This window comes from Chenopodium quinoa, unplaced genomic scaffold, assembly GCF_001683475.1.
Source record: "Chenopodium quinoa cultivar QQ74 unplaced genomic scaffold, ASM168347v1, whole genome shotgun sequence".
Taxonomy (NCBI): Eukaryota; Viridiplantae; Streptophyta; class Magnoliopsida; order Caryophyllales; family Amaranthaceae; genus Chenopodium; species Chenopodium quinoa.
The window spans coordinates 1,080,337-1,097,207 of record NW_018744620.1 but is presented as its reverse complement, the minus strand read 5'-3'; the positions used below and the strand labels follow the sequence as shown (position 1 = coordinate 1,097,207).

At 35.4% G+C, this 16,871-nt stretch overlaps 2 protein-coding genes across 3 annotated transcripts; one reads left to right on the top strand and one right to left on the bottom strand.

Annotated features, from left to right (window-relative positions):
- Window positions 1-304: 304 nt before the first annotated feature.
- Window positions 305-2,407, top strand: LOC110700149 (pentatricopeptide repeat-containing protein At2g42920, chloroplastic-like). The gene has a single exon (XM_021877646.1). It carries the CDS (start codon window positions 760-762, stop codon window positions 2,383-2,385), a length of 1,626 nt encoding a protein of 541 aa, XP_021733338.1. The 5' UTR covers window positions 305-759; the 3' UTR covers window positions 2,386-2,407.
- Window positions 2,383-6,066, bottom strand: LOC110700150 (reticulon-like protein B17). 2 transcript variants are annotated; one of them, XM_021877648.1, is made up of 8 exons: window positions 5,351-6,066; window positions 5,104-5,254; window positions 4,838-4,912; window positions 4,610-4,751; window positions 4,427-4,496; window positions 4,278-4,343; window positions 4,040-4,162; window positions 2,383-2,806 (listed from the first exon to the last, which is right to left on the bottom strand). In XM_021877648.1, exons 1-8 carry the CDS (start codon window positions 5,886-5,888, stop codon window positions 2,634-2,636), a joined length of 1,338 nt encoding a protein of 445 aa, XP_021733340.1. In that variant the 5' UTR covers window positions 5,889-6,066; the 3' UTR covers window positions 2,383-2,633. The 2 variants fall into 2 exon arrangements, with proteins under 2 accessions (XP_021733340.1, XP_021733339.1); XM_021877647.1 differs by having other exon boundaries at window positions 2,384-2,806; window positions 5,104-5,257.
- Window positions 6,067-16,871: the final 10,805 nt, after the last annotated feature.

Genomic DNA, 16,871 nt, shown 5'->3' with positions numbered 1-16,871 from the left:
AGAACTTACCTCTCGTTAGCGGAAGAGAATGTTTTACTTTAGTTTTGCACTCGTGTAGAATTGTATAAGTAAATCAAAAAGATAATTAGGATATTAACTTATTAATTTCCTTCCCCCCACCTCCCCTTCTCTCCACTCCTAAATGATAAAGGTCTTGTTCACTTCAATGAAAGTAATTCTAATTTAGTAAAAATAAGTAACAATAAACAAAAAATATAATAGAAATCAATAAAAATAATTTAAACTCAGTAAAACATAATTTTATTTTAGTAAAAATAATTTCAATTTAATAAAAATTGTTTTAGTTCAACAAATATAAGGTGAAGTGAACAATGCCTTAAATTACTGATTCAGACTTAGGTTGACATGCGGAAGGTTTTCTCCAATCGTAATTGGAAAAAGAAAAAAAAATGAAAAGAAAGAACATGTATACTCCGTATATTTGTTGTTAAGTTGTGGCTGCGCTTCAACAAATATCCAGTGGGTTTTGGGAGGGATTAAAATTTACAGAATATTTATCAGTACTATCCTCTCCGCTGTTGTGATGACCACACATTCCTGCAAATCAATCTAAGCCCTTCCGGTTCGAAAGCCAGACCATAAGATCGAGCTAGCAGCTTAAGAAGCAAATCTTTATACAGTTGGTAAAAGTGACAACAGATGCTGCAGCCGCTTCAGAACGCTCCCAAGGTAGTTTCTTTCTCTCCTACAAATCAAACACACCCTTCACAACACAAATAAGAATATAAGCAAAAAAACATGGGAACAATGAGCCATTGCATGCTCACTCCATCACAAAACAACATTTCAAAGTTCATGTCCAATGATTATCACCTCACAATGCTTGAACATCACTGCAACACAATGCATGACCTTAAGAAAATCCATGCCCACCTCGTAAAAACCGGCTTATCTAAGCATCCAATAGCCATCAGTCGTGTATTAGCTTTTACTGCTACATCCCCTGCAGCTGACATTTACTATGCTTATTCCATATTCTCCCGTATCCATAATCCAAACCTCTTTATGTGGAATACCATTATTCGGGGTTTCTCCCAAAGCTCGGTACCTCATAACGCGATTTTACTCTTCGTGGACATGTTAAACAACTCAACAATTGAACCTCAAAGCCTCACCTACCCTTCTCTCTTTAAAGCATATGCTCAACTAGGACTTACTGACTATGGAGCTCAGCTTCATGGAAGAATAATAAAATTAGGCCTTGAGTTTGATCCTTTCATAAGGAATACTATCATTCATATGTATGCAAACTCCGGAAGTTTGAGTGAAGCCTATAAGCTCTTTGAAAGGGAGGAGGATTTCGATGTGGTGGCTTGGAACTCACTGATCATGGGCCTAGCAAAGAAGAGGGAGATTGATGAAGCAAGGAGATTATTTTATAAGATGGGGTCGAAGAGAAATGCCATCTCGTGGAATATTATGATAAGTGGGTATGTAAGGAATGATAAATTTACGGAAGCTATGGAGCTTTTCGAGAGGATGCAAGAGGAGGGGATCAAGGCAAGTAAATTCACAATGGTTAGCTTATTAAACGCTTGTGCAAATTTGGGATCCCTTGAACAAGGAGAATGGATATACCAATATATAAGTAAGAACAGGTTTGAGTTTAATGTCCTTGTGACTACTGCAATTGTGGACATGTATTGCAAATGTGGTGCCATCAACAAGGCACGTCGAGTCTTTGAGAAGGCTACCATCAAAGGGCTATCAAGTTGGAATTCTATGATTTTAGGCTTAGCAAATAATGGGTGTGAAGAGGAAGCGCTCCAGTTATTCTCACAGCTTACCTCCTTAAACATAGAGCCTAATGATGTCACTTTCCTTGGAGTTCTGACAGCTTGTATAAACAAGGGTGATGTCAAACAAGCCAGAGAACTTTTCTTGTTAATGTCTGAAAAATACAAACTTAAGCCATCAATTAAGCATTACAACTGCATGGTTGAAATGTTAGGTCAAGAAGGCTTTCTCAATGAAGCAGAACAGCTAATAAGAGAGATGCCAATAGAACCGGATGCTATCATATGGGGATCGTTGCTCTCTTCTTGTAGGAAGCATGGAAATATTGAGATGGCAGAACGGGCTGGAATTCATATCCGTGAGATTGACCCTAATGATAGTTCGGCATATATACTTGTGTCTAATGTCTATGCAGCCTCAGGTCAGTTTAAAAGTGCCATCAAACAGCGAGTTGAGATGAAAGAGAAGCAAGTTCTAAAAGAAAAGGGATGTAGTTCCATTGAAACCAATGGGGAAGTTCAAGAGTTCGCTTCTGGTAGAATGTCAAACCCTGAAGTTCAAGATCTAATGAACCTTCTATATACTCACCATTATGATGAAAAGTTGACTGAAGAAGTGAATTTATAAAAATTTGGATCAACATTCTCTTTATTACAAGCAAAAATAATAATATGAAAGTTACATTTGTACATGAATGTGGAAGAGGTTCTTCCAATTTTCTCACATTAATTGGGATGCCTGCTTACTCGTAGGATTTAGCAGTCACTTTTCCCACTTTTCTTGTAAACTTCTAACTCGTAGGATTTAGCAGTCACTTTTCCCACTTTTCTCACATTAATTGGGATGCCAGCTTACTCGGTATCTGAAAGTATCACTTATTTGTTAGATTTTCCATCAGCCACAACCAGTGCCTTTTCTGGCTCCTTTTCTTCTTCATCTATTACAGCTCGTTTTCCTGGCTGCACTTCCTCTTCTGTTGGTGAAGGTTCTTCTAATTTGGTTTCTGAGACTTGCCTATAGTATCGCAGTATCACTAAGGCAATGAAAGCTGCGAGAGAGAGAGAGAGAGAGAGAGAGAAATAAAAAAAAAAAAAAAAAAAAACAGATTGAGTTCAGTAGATGCCCTAGCAGCTGAACAATGTAACCATAATTGTTAACACATGTTAATGAGATAGATAACAAACAGCAGCATATGCTACACTATACCATCAAGTTTTAAGAAATCAAATCTTGAAATTTACACTATGAGTTTATTTTTAAGAAATCAAATCTTGAAATTTACACTATGAGTTTATTTTTAAGAAATCAAATCTTGAAATTTACACTATGAGTTTATTTTTAAGAAATCAAATCTTGAAACTTATAGGAATTGAATTGTTCTAATGTTCACAAGCATAATTTGAGGTCCCTGTGACCACCACCCAACTGAATGCTGATTGTACTTGAGAAGCAATCTCTTAAACTGTTAGGCAGCCCAAAATGTGGTTGCCAGATACCAGAATAGGGGCAAGTGCAATAGGATTGGGTCACGCAGCCATGGAAAAATCTGAGGAACCTCCTGCTACTTAATCATCCTCATATTTCGCCTTATTTTTGTCTTCCTCCTATCTATTATAAGTGGCAACGGTAGCAGAACAAGCACTCAGATGGAATACTCCTTGACTGAACTACTAATCTATACTATCACAGAGTATTTCCAAAAACCCAAGCCTTGCTAAAAACTGGCGATTCTAAAATTTTTGCATTGATTATATTTCCATTAGCCACATGGTTGATTTTTATGACTCTTATCTCGCACTTGACAGCTTTTCAATTCAGTGCATTTCCCTGTTTCAAAACCTTTTTTCCAGATAAAATCGCAAAGTTCAAATATGTAGTCAATGCCACAAAGCTTAGTAACCTGTCTCAGCTCGTTATCAAAATCTGACAGGACCTCGACAGGAATATCTGTTCAGTTAAACATTCTGCCGGGTAAAGCAATGAAAGGAAAATTGGCTCTACTCCTAATTTATGTGGTTTATATTATGTGAAACCAACAAGTGACCATTAATAAGCAAAAGATTTCAATAGGGTGCAGGTTGCTTTTGGAGAACAAACTCCAAACATTACTTTAGGACAGCACATGTGACATCGCTTCTTTGCATAGATGTTACTGATTATTCAAGACCAGTGAGCATAAAGGTCATTTACAGGGAACAAACTCAAATGATTACTCAACATAGCACTTGTGAGTTTACTCTTGTTACGAATATTGTGCCTAATACAAGATAAGAGGCATCACCTGCAATGATTCGGGTTTTGACACTTGACAGACTCCAGAAGGCTGAAACCGCTGATGCAGCTACAATCTTCTTGTGGTAACACGCTCGCCATGCTTCAAGTACCCTTAACTTGCATTGCTCAGCTAGTGAATAAAAAATAAAGTAAAATTCTGTCACTGCCTAAATAACAACAGTTGTCTTGTTAATTAGAGGGCAGTTTTTTTATTTTATTTTTTTATTTTACTATTTTGGTTGTACCTTTGCTATCTATCTGAGCAGCATATGAGAAGTATAGCTTCGGGGCCGTAAAGCTAGTTAAAAATCCTGCAATTTAGGATAAAAACTCAACTAAGGTATCTAATAAAAATGCATTCAAGGAAAAGTATACAACTTTAAATGTTTTGTACCAAGTGCACAAAGTCTCCAAAGTGTTAAAAGGTGACCATAAGCCGAGCCAACCAAGAGAAACAAAGCTACCTGTATCATCATTGCAAATGTGAATGCTTTAAGAAATAGCTGAAAGCAATGAAAATTTCCAAATAATTGGATAGTTGAGTAAAAACTGAAAAGTATTTGTAACTATAATTTACTTTAAGGGTCATTGATGGCTCTCCAGAGAAAAGCTCTCTTGTTTTCGAAATTACGAGGTTAAGAGCTGGCAGCAGCACTCTAATTGCTCTCAATATGTCATCCTCTTTCAAGCTTACTTCCACATTTCTCGGCGTGCTTTCCCTACATAAATGACAACATTTTAGATAAGTAAACGTAGTACTAGTAAGTTTTTGTGTAATTTTCTAAATTGAATTGCATAATTTTACCTTTGATGCAAAGAATTTGTAATGAATGATGCTGCCAAAAGTAGAAGACCAAGTTGGGAGATTACTGAGAAAAGGCTAAAAAAACACAATTATAGTGTGTTAGTTTGCTGAATGCTTAGCGAGTTTAATCATTCTAAATCTGTACCTTATACTTCAAATTGCGAAGCAAATGATGACATATAGTATATACCCAATTAACAACAAAATTCTAAGCCATTAGGAAGATATAACTACAATCAATTTAAAAAAAATAATGATTTTCTTACCTAATGTTTAGTCCTTTAGTAAAGCAAGAAGATAAGATACAAAGACACCCAAAACCAAACCAAAGGGTTGATTTAGCAACATCTCTCCACATAATCAATTCCCATATTATCTGTCCAAGATGATCCAATGCACATTCTTCTCCAGCATTGCCTTCTAATTCACAAAACCCAATTTGTAAATTTAATAACTATAGAAATTACAAAAGAGTAAAAACACATAAATTAAAGAAAAGGGGAAATTAATTACTTGAAGGAGTAAGAGAAGGAAGTGAAGTAATCTTCTCTTTCTTAGACTTTCCACTAACTCTTCTTCTTCTTGGTTTCACAACTTCATCAACACCAACAATATCTCTTTCCTCAGCGTCAATCATCTTTCTTCTTGATCTCCTAAGATTTCGAGGCGAATAACAAGCAGTTAACCCATTAGAGCTAGTCCTTGTCTTACAGCGCCTCCTATGTTCAGTAGAATCATCCGCTGTTTCGAGTCGGTCCGAAAGCCGGGTTCGGGACTTCCGCACAGGGGAGGGAGAAAGAAGCAGGTGTTCATGAAGGGGAAGGAAGTTTTTCGGCTTATTAATTGATGATTTTGAAGGTGTAGATGATGGCGTCTTTTGATGCTTCGGCAGTGACGGAGAAGGAGCATATTCTACTGAAAAATGGGGGATTTGATTATCTGTATCACTCCCATAATCTGGGTTATTAGCCATTAAAGCTAATCTTGAAGCTGATTTGATTTTGTGAATTGGCTCTGATTTGTGATATTGAGGAGGTGTGATTGATTCCATTGAATGACAAGAGATTTGAATGTTTGTGAAAATTGGAAGAATTATGATGAGATTTTATTTTGTGGGAGTAAAAGAATGAAGGATTTTTGGGGGGTTATACAAGGTCAATTGGAGTAGCCGTTGGGGAGACATGGACCTTTTATTTATTTATTTTTTTTTCTTTATGGCTTTTTAGAGTTTTTTTTTCTTTTTTTATTTTTTGAATAGTTTGACGGCGGGATGGGAGAATTAGATCATATGTGATGTGAGGCTCACGTGATTAACGGTCAGAAATCGGATGGCTGATATTTTTTTTGGACATTTATATGTTCATTTATCATTTTTGTATGGCACTAGATTTAACATTTGCCTTCTATTTTGTCATAAAACATACTCCTAAAGGTTTCTCAAAAAAAAATTAAGAAAATAAAAAAATTATACTCCTAAATCACTAATCCATTTACTTAAAGAGGGTTTTTTTTTGGTGGAATTTTGACAAATAAAATTTAGAAATTATATAAGAAAAGTGTATTATAGGTAATTGTGTATGAGTTTGGTATTAATTGAAGTGTGGAACCAAAAAATACTATTATATATATATATATATATATATATATATATATATATATATATATATATATATATATATATATATATAGGGAATGGATCATGTGAAAACTAGTCTAAGGTTGAAAACTAAAAACAAGCAATCTAGATCATTAATTCTAATCTGACGGAGTAGATTAATTTCGTGTATTAGATATACGCTCCCTTGCTTCTTTCTCAGTTTCTCCTTCATGCATCTTCTCTCTCTAAAATTTCAAGCAATTCTCTCTCTCTCTCTTCATGTTTTTGATGGAAATTCTATCATCAAATTGTTAAGTTTATCAATTTCATCATCAATTTATTTGATTGTTAAATGTATATGTTCAATTTATTTTATTTTTTTCGGTTTAATTTCTTCAATTATGGTTCGATTTTCGGCTTTAGTTTTCACTTTTTGTTCGATTTTACGCCTTAATTTGTTCAGTTGTGTTAGATTTTTTGTGCTAAGTTTTATTAGTTTGATTTCGATTATTTCAGCTTAAATTTATCAGTTTTTTGCTCAATTGTGTTAAATTTATTTTACTGTATGATTTTTTCGATTTTTTTTGGGGATTTCGGTGGTGGTGTATAACAATAGGAACTAGGAACTAACTACGACCGTTAGATCTAAGCTGGATGCGCGCATGATGAGCGGCCCAAATTGTTTCACACATATTCAATTTATTTCCCAAAAATCAAGCAGACTTTCTCTCTCCTCAACCATTTTCTCTCTCATCCATTTCAAGGAGCCTGTGAATTCTCCATTAAAGCTGCCTTCGAGCGACTTTCATGCTTTCACTACTCCATTTTTTTTTTCTTTTTTTTTTACCAATGACAGGCCGCCACGTGTCATGTAACCTGTTATAGGACCATTAAAAAAGAATGGGGGGTAAAGGTCGGATTATTAAAAAATAACTCAAAGGTGGGATTATTAAAAACGAATGGCCCAAAGGTGGGATTATTCCCATGAATTTTTCCTTTCAAATTAACCCTAACCTTTCAAATACATAATTTAATTTAGTATATAATCCAAAAATAAATTGCCTCTGATTTTTTTCCCCTCAATTTTTTCTCTCTCTAATATTTTTTCTCTCTCCAGTCCTCATAGAGAGCAATAACAAATGAAGAACATTTAAGGTTTCTGGAATTCTTAATTGCATCCTGCGATAGTTTGTCGGTAAGATTGTTGCGGATGACTTCGCCTTTAATATTTTTTGCTCGGCATGGTGACTAGTCGTTCGTCGATGGTTTATCAGTAATTAGATTAATTTTTATGTTAATCATTTTGAAGATTAAAACTATTTTGATACAAATTTGGTTGATACAGATTAATGTTGTAAAGTTTTCGTTGAATTTGTAGTTGAAAATTGGTTTAATGCTGCTGCCGGAATTGTAATTGGACACACAAAATTTTGCCGGAATTGTAATGGACACCAAAGTTTCGCCGGAATTATAATAAACACTAATCCATTTTAATAAATATTCTTTTCACCTAATCAACGTGCTGATACCCCTTAGTCCAATGGTCTAGTATACAAGTTACGTGTGTAATGTTCATAGTTTACCTGAGTTCGAACCATGCGACAGTGCATAAATTTTTTTGTTTTTTTTTGGCTTAATAACTTCTCAATTTTTCAGAATCATATTTATTTTGAAATATCAAAATAACAAAGTTATAATTTTTTTTTTTGAAGGGAACAAAGTTATACTTTTAGATGTGTACTTATTTTATATTTAATAAAAAAGTAACTATAAATAATCTTTAATAACTATGTTTTAGTAATTCAGTTCTACACCGTGCTCTTAACTAAGTATTTTCTTAAGTAACAATTTTTTAAATTTAAAAAAAAAAAAAAAAAAGAGAACTACTTCATTTAATACCACCAGATTTAATATTAAATAATAATTTTTAGAACTAATGAATGTGCTGATACCCCCTTAGTCCAATGGTCTAGCAATTGTTGAAATTGTGTATTATACAAAGTCATTCAGTGTTCGAACCTTGCGACTTTAAAAAGCCATTTCTTTTAGTTTTTGTTTCAAACATTTTTCATTTTAAAGAATCATTCTTGTTTTTATAAAATCCAAATGAATAAAAATAATACTTTCAGATCTGCATACCTCTTTCTTGTTTAATAACTATGAAGTATATTATTTTCAGTATTTTATCGTATCTTTTATGTTTTGGTAACAAAAACATAGTATTGTATTATTTTATTTTATACTCAAGTCTACACTATGGTTTTATAAAAAAAGTATTAAAAATAATGGTATATATTGTGGAACATGTGGCCCTACTTCAAATTCACCATCCCCAATTAATCCATTCTACTTTTTTTTTCCCTAATTATTAGACCTGGTTTTAGTACATGCATTTTAAAGTTCAGAATGACAGAGCCAAATTTAATAAGTTGTACAATTTGGTATGGTGGGAGGCTTGTATATTATCCCGAGTTGAAGTACAAAGATGGAGAACACCTTGTTGTTAACATCTTTGACAATGATTCGAACCAGAGATTGGCCTCCATAATTGAAGGGCTTGGGTATGAAGAATGTATTGTAAGTTATATTCCTTCGTTCGGTTGTCCCATGAGTGAATTATTTGATCTAGTGGATGAGGATGCTTTCAACAACTTGAAAAGGGTTGCATTGTCAAATAGATCTATGCACATATTAATCAAACATAACCAGCAATTGAAGAGGGATAGGGTACGAAGATCAAAAAAGAATTTGGCGGTCCAGAAACCGAACAAGGGCGTGGCCGTAAATCAACCAATTCCAAAACCATACCTCCTCACAAAGCAGGCAGGTACCCATTTGAAATTGATGCATTTTAATTATAAATTTGAAATCCACTTTCAAATTCGTATTCAAATTTGCATGTTAATCCAAAATTGTCAGATCGTTTAGGAATATTTTAATGTTTTTGTAAGACTTTAGTTATATTGAAATATTGCAGTTTATTTATGACTGCAAATTAAGATAAGTTGTTTACATTAAGTAATTTATGATATTGTAAAAGAAATTATTTATTGTTTAAAGTTAGGAACTTATGATTTTGTAAAATAAATTAAGATTTTTTTGTTTATTGTAAGTAAATTATGATGATGTTAAGGAAATAAATTGTATGTTGTTTATAATAACTAACTTATGATTTTAGTAAGTAACTCATGATAATGTAAAAGAAATAAAGTATTTGTTATTATGATGGGTGTATGTTGATCAATTTTTTTTTTTTCTAAAACTTGTGCTACAATTCTCAACTTGCACAAAGAATCTAATTTGGTTTATTGAACTCGTTGGAAAGCTGAATCTCACTCAAAGAGGTTGGGTTGAGGAAATGGGATTTGTCAATCTACTCCATTTGCCCATTACAAGTATAGACCCATCCTTTAAAAGTTGCATTTTCTCAAGGCCAGGTTTGATCCTGTTTCACGCACCCTAAAAATTAGGGACAACTTATATGTTGTTGTTTTTGAGATGGTTGGGTGGGTCCTTGGAGTTCCTAGTTGTAATTTTTTGTTTTATCCGCAAAAAGCTTCTGCTGAAACATTTAAAGATGTGAAAAAAAAATGTACAAGGGTCATTCCTTTCGCGGTGCTATCAAAGACTCTAAAGTGTATGCTGACATATGTGCTGAGAAATATAATAAGGCTATGTTCAAGCGACACTTTCTACTCTACACATTAGGTGTATTGCTATGTCCAACTTTGAAAGACACCTGGATAAGTTTTGCTCATGTTTATGTATTGCACTATGCAAACATGGCATATATGTATAACTGGGGAAAGTATATGTTGGATTGGCTTACCAAGTACAGTGACAGTTGGGATAAGCAAGGTTGCATAATACTTCTAATCATGGTTTGTTAATTTGACGTGTTTCTCTTGTTTATTGCTGACAATCACAAAATAGATGATAAAAATAAAAATCTATTTTGTGCAGCTTATATACTTAGATAGGATTAATCATGCATGCAAGGTGAAGTGGAATATTAAAGGTTGCAGGATTTGTTCATGGAGACAGGACAATGTTGCTTTAGCAATACAATCTGACCTTCAATGCAACGGAGTTTATTGCAAAGCAAAGGTTTAATCCTAATTCTCTATAATTATAATAGTATTTATATTTTTCATGTCTTTAATACCCCTACGTACATATGTGGTTTAACAGGTTGTTGATGGTGTTGTTTATGAGACTGCATACCCGGTGAATTCATCCAAGTAAACGCCTCACCGTCAAAGTTAATGTCTCGGTTTAGGTGTTATGTGTACCATAACTGTCATGTAGTAGCTTTATTTAATCAACACTATTTTATGATGATCATTTGTAAAATTTGTAAGAGTATTATAAATTTGTATAGCTATCATAATTAAGGATTTGATAATATAAATAAGTGTTACGCCTCAAACGGTAACTATATTATGAAATATCCACTCTACATTTACCAACGGTAACCGTATTTAATGCCCTAATTAATAGATCAATGGTGGACCTAATATGTTTAATTTTTTGATTCATAGTAAACAATTTTGATTCTATAAAATATATAATAATGCAATTAAATAAATTATGTTACACACAGGATTAATTTTAGTTTTTGAAATTGTATATTTCATAAAACATCCAACGGTAACTGTATTAATTGATTTCATTTCAAAATCCAAACCGTCCATGGTCTTTGCCTATAAATTATATATTAGAGAGCGCAAATGCCAACAAATTCATATTTTGAGTGAAGATGACCGTCGTAGAACAAGCAAATTAAAAACTGAATCATGTTCTTCCTCTACTTGGAATTTTAGCATTGGTGAACGTGTTGCTGTATGCAATCACAATCTACAAGCCAAGGTACAAGTGTGCAAAAAAACTGAAAATGCAGGGCGAAGGTTTTATTCATGTTCGAATCGGAAGGTAAGTTCTGGTATACTTAATTCTTTTTTTATTGGGTTTAAGAAGTGTGGTCGAGTAAATTACCCCTAGCCAATGTATATATGTCTTGATAGGATGATAATTGTGGATTGTTTTTGCTGGGAAGATAAAGCAAACCAACATGAATCCCAAAGTCTAAGGTATCTAGTGGCACAATTGAAGGAGCAGTGCATGACGTTAAACTGCGAGGCAGTCCATTTAAAAGTTGAAAATAAGCTCCTCCGAGAAAAAATATCAGAATTGAAGGTTGATAGTGAATTTTTACTTATAAAGTTATCCAAGTGTGAAGAGTCTAGCATTAAATTTTCTCAAATGGGGTTGACAACTACAATTGTTTTAAGTATTGTCCTAGTTATTGTTATATTATTGAGGGTGTAAGTGGTTTTTTTTATTTGCCATGGTAATAAGGACTAGTGCAGGGTACTCTTTCTATAATAAAATGTTTTTTTTAAATCTCAATCTGATGCCATAAATAGCTTAATTACATGAAGATTGTTCTGATTGCATAAATGTTATCATGATTCCATTAATAAATAAACCTACATAAGATGTTTTCGATGCAACTGTTGAATAAGTAAACTACATTAGTAAGGTACATAAGTAACACACATAGGCTAAATATTTTTCTAGTGAATCACACTAGTAAATTGGAATCTAAACTAGTCCTTTCTTGATTGCTACCTGACATTAGCAATTTCCACACCACGTACTTCCTAAAAAGAATGTCATTTTTTCCTGTTGCATACATCTGCAGTTTTGACGTCTTGTTAGCAAATTCCTAATCAGTTACATTATGTTTTATATCCCATAGATACACAAATTTTAAATACTAATGATCACCTGTAGGCACGAAAAAAATGAGTCGAGAGTACTTATAAGGATTCAAGTGCAAATCATGTTTGTGAGGAGGTTGTGCTCGTCGTAGGGGATCCTCTTCCTCTATGCCCATGACCCTTTAAAGCTTAGGATTTTTCACTTTTTTAAGGTGTGTTAGGATTTGAATTCCTGATTGTTTGGGGGAGCTTGAATTAGAATTTATTCTACTATTACGCTTTTTTGTAAGAAACTAATAAGAAGTTGCCAACGAGTTTTAGGAAAACTCATAAACCTCGTTCATGCTTTTCTCCTAAGTGGGGTTCAAGGGATATTTAGCATGAATCATGAGTATACTCATGCCCAAATTAGTCTACTTGTACCAGAAATGAGTTCGGGAGCAAGGGTACTAAAATATCATTCCTTTAAGGGAGGAATCGCTATTCTAGCACAAGTGCGGCCTCTACTAGCTCTTCCTTTTTCACAATTTCATCACCAAGTAATATATGCAACGCGATACCTAAAACAAAGTTAGTTGATTTTATTTACACAAGTTAATCACATAAAGATTACATAACAACGAATGTCGTTATTCGTATTTAATTTAAATTCCTAAAAAGAACAAAATAAACATGATTCGCCTTAAACTTAGGTGATAACACAACAATTAATTATTCCAATTCTAGTCTTGATTAACACAAGAATACTATGTGAAATTAACTAATTAAAGTTTATTTTAAGGTGATCAATCAACACTAATTAATAAATTAAAAGTTGGTTAAGCAGGAAAAGAAAGGTGATTTATCTAAGTGCTTGGGAATTTACCACTTTTCTTTGCTAGATCTTCGTTTAGAACACTTATGGACTCCTTCTTGTTCGGAAACCTCCACCGTAAGAACAAAACAATTACAGAGTGAGTGTTTGGGACAAGAGGGATGATTAGTGCATAAGTTCATAAAGTTACTACTGACTTTTTAGGCTAATTTTTATGTGTTCAAAGCTCGTATTGAACCTTTATTTATAGGGAATGGGTGAGTTTAGGGTTTCGGATATTTTGCCGCAGCAGGTGGCACGCGCAACTCAAACGGCCGCGCGCGGCTGCTGCGCGCAAGTGATTAAGTCGCGCTGCGCGAGGTAGCGCAACCTTTGGTCTTGCGCGTGGCTTTATGGTAAGATTCGATTCAGTATACTTATAAAATTCTGAATCTTCCGCAAGTGCATCTCTGGAGGTTGCGCTGGGTGTCACGCTCAACCTTGTGAGTTGCGCGCCCAGGCCAGCGCGACTCTTTGAGTTGCGTGCATTTTTTCTTGCGGCAGCCCTAGATTTTAACCTAGGCGCTCCTAAAAATCTGTCAAATTAGGTTTAATCTCGAGATTAAGCCTAATTACTGATCAGGCTTAGTATTAAGGAGCTTTAATTCATTTCGTTTAGGTCAAGCTAGTTAGTTTACGTGTTTAGGCTTTAATCGGTAGTCCATAAGCATTCCTTACTCCAATATAGCACAAAGATGGAATTATTTATCGTCATAGCACTTTCGGTCGGGACAGGGGACCAAAATCAGATGTCTACAGTTAGCCCCCACTTTGATCGAGTTTAGAATAGACGATGATAAAAGTAGCCAAAGAAATAAATCCGAGACTCATTCTGCAAAGTTCCTTAAGGATGAGGAATCTTTCAGTAATGTTGAGAATGTCGAAATTATTCTCTATTCGCTAAGTGTTTAAGACAAGTATCTGCTAAGACCAGAAAAGTATTTTTCTGGTTTTAGTGCGCTAAAGGATCTAGATTGACCCTTTGCCAATGTAGAACATTTTTACATGTAAAGGCTGTCCTGGGTGATGTCATGTTATGAGAAGATACCGGGTTTAAAGAGAGTAAAAAAGGATGATACCCTCTCAATATGTCATCGATGGTCTAAAGTCCCTCGCTCCGTCATTGAAACTTTAGTCCATGATTTTAACAAAGTAAAAAGATGATAAAATGGGGTGTGTTTCGGCATTTGTATCCTATCACTTGAATAAAAGATTGACATACGCTGCTAAAACAGATACTCGATGTCCACAAGATAGAAATACATGTCTCAGGGCTAGAGGCACATATCCAAATCTAGTGAGAGAGAAGAAAATCGACAACTCTCTCAGCAGTTTTGTCCATAAGATGAAAACATGCGTCTTAGGACTGGGGGCACGTGTCTAAATCGGTGCGGCTTCAGCAGGGGCCGCTCTTTATACATGGGGTAGACAAACACCCTAACTATTCGGTAAAGCTAGATTGCTTCCTAGCTAACCGTATTTGCTTCCAACGGGGGGCGTCTGACCCCGATGGTTCGACGCGCTCGTCGACTCATTTAAGCTAACGCCTAATGACAAAAACAGAAGTTTACCGTTTTTTACGGGAGGCAGATTACGTTGCTAGTGCAATTTTATGCAGCACATACGCCATACAATTTTATGCTGTATGATAACGCGGTATTTTTGTTATGGACGCCAAAAATACGAAAAACGTGAAACTTAAAGGGCAGTATAGGAAAATGCCAAACTTTCTATGTGAGCTTTTACGTAAAGCACCACTACGGGATATATTAAGACGCTTCACGAAAAACATCCAAAACGTATGCTTAGGGCAGGAAGAAAGCACGATGTGCATGTAGGATGATGCAAAAAACTGTCAAAGAAGAATTTAAACTAAAAAATGCAAAGCAATTAAAAGGATTTTGATGATTCGCGCGTTATTACGTCTAATAACGCACAAAACTGTTAGAAAAAAAATTCAAAACGAATCATAATCCGGATACTGGTGTTTTAAATGACCAGTATCCGCGTGCAACTCAGTAGGTCACACTAGCCAAGCGCGTGCAAGTAGTTGGGTTGTGCTGGATTGTCACGCGCAAACTTATTGAGTTGCGCGCGACATTTAAGTCAGCAAAAAGAAATTGCTGAGTGCGATTTTCTTTTCGCTCTTTCTTCTCCTTCCTTCGCCATTTTCGCTTCTTTCTCTCTCTAAAAAGCTTGATTTTTGTTGCTTTTTGAAGCCAAAGGAATTAGATCTTGTATCTCCTTCATATTTGACAAAATCCAATGTAAGTTTTCTTGTCATTTTTGCTTGTTTTGGCCGAATTTGGGGAATTTCGAAACGAAGAACCCTTAATTTTGAATTTGGGGGTTTTCGATTCGGATCATAATTCTTGAAATATTTTGTTCCATGTTGTTATGTTATGTTTAAGGAGTGTTTTGCAACAAATTTCATGAAAAATGGTTAAGTATTAAACGTTGTATGAGCAGGTTCTTGTGTAAGTTCGTGTTTTGCACTTTCCTTCGATTCTTAGTTCGAATTAGTTGTTTTTTCTTGCTCATTTGGTTGTACTTGTTGTTTATGAGATGAATTACATTATAATGTATACAATTATGCTCATGAATCATGTTTTGAAAATTTTGATTTCAAGAAATGACGCGAAATGCATGTTTTTTTTTCCTATTTTATGCCATTTTCAAGCTTTAAAATAATTGTTTGGTAGACGATAACTATATTTGAATGATTGTTATTCATCTACGAATTGTTAATTTCCAAGATTTATAGAAATAATCTTTAGAATAGTTAGTTGAACTGGTATAGGTTGGCTTTGTAGGCGTTTGAGCCCCCATTTACAGAGTTCAATTGCAGGTGTCGTAGCCCCCAAGTATTGGGTGGCTTTTGACTTAGCGTTTCGCCCTTTTTGCAGCCGTTATGCTGCCAATATGGGTCTAGAATTTGTCCTCGCGTTTCTTTTAGGACTTAGAAAACATATAATCGTGTAAGTTTTCAACATTCCATCGATAGTTGATGCCGAGGAGGTCTTAGGAGGACCAGTTCCGGATGAGGCGGTTTGCCCTCAAAAGAGGGTGACCCGAGCTTGCGAGGAAGGCCGGGAGCGGTGCGTCGGTGCTGAGCGACGTCGTCACGAGGAGGTGGTTTGGGAGACTCCTCCCAACTAGGATCCGCAGGTCCTTAAATGGGACTTGGATCACCATGTTTCGATTCGAGGTTGGCCCAACATAGTGAGTGTCTTCGCGTTTTATTTTCTAATTTTCTCTTTTCTTTTTTGTTTCTTTTCAAACCCGTCATAATCGAGTCTCCTTTTTTTTTAGAGTGAGCCTAGCATGCACTTGTATGGCTCGGGTGACCTCAGAGGTCGATTTGAGAGCTTAGCCAATGTAGTGAAGGAGGTGATAGAGTTTTCAGGGGTCGGTCCCCAGTTGGCAGCTCTTTGGGATTTATCGAGTCAGCCTGCGTCATTGGCTTTCCTTCGCGGGTTGTTGAAGTTTTGGTGGGATTCCACCAACACTTTTCACTTCCCGTGGGGAGAGATGACGGTTACCCCTTACGACTTCTCCACGATCACGGGTTTTCCTTTTGGTGGCGAGCCCGTGGTTTTGGAGAATGTACAGGGGTCAGACGAGAGACTGCGTGACCTCGTGGGGGATCGTCTCGCGGTGACCCTCCGTGTGTATGCGCAGTCTTGTCCGTACTCAGTTCTTGCCGATGATTTATCGGCTGATGAGGTCGACCGACAGTGTACTCCGGAGCAGCTGGCTCGGATATACATTGCTCATGTTCTTTCCGTCACTGTTCTGAGGGATCGGGGAGAACGTTTCGCCATTAGGTTACTTATTTGCCTCAGTGATCTGGGGCAAGTG

Bases quoted from the DNA above. Each gene is read 5' to 3' on its own strand.
- LOC110700149 (XM_021877646.1), top strand. From the start codon at position 760: ATGGGAACAATGAGCCATTGCATGCTCACTCCATCACAAAACAACATT.
- LOC110700150 (XM_021877647.1), bottom strand. From the start codon at position 5,888: ATGGAATCAATCACACCTCCTCAATATCACAAATCAGAGCCAATTCAC. The intron at 4,913-5,103 runs GTAAGAAAATCA...GTGTTTTTTTAG, and splicing joins ACTAAAGGACTAAACATTAG to CCTTTTCTCAGTAATCTCCC. The intron at 4,163-4,277 runs GTACAACCAAAA...TTTATTCACTAG, and splicing joins TGCTCAGATAGATAGCAAAG to CTGAGCAATGCAAGTTAAGG.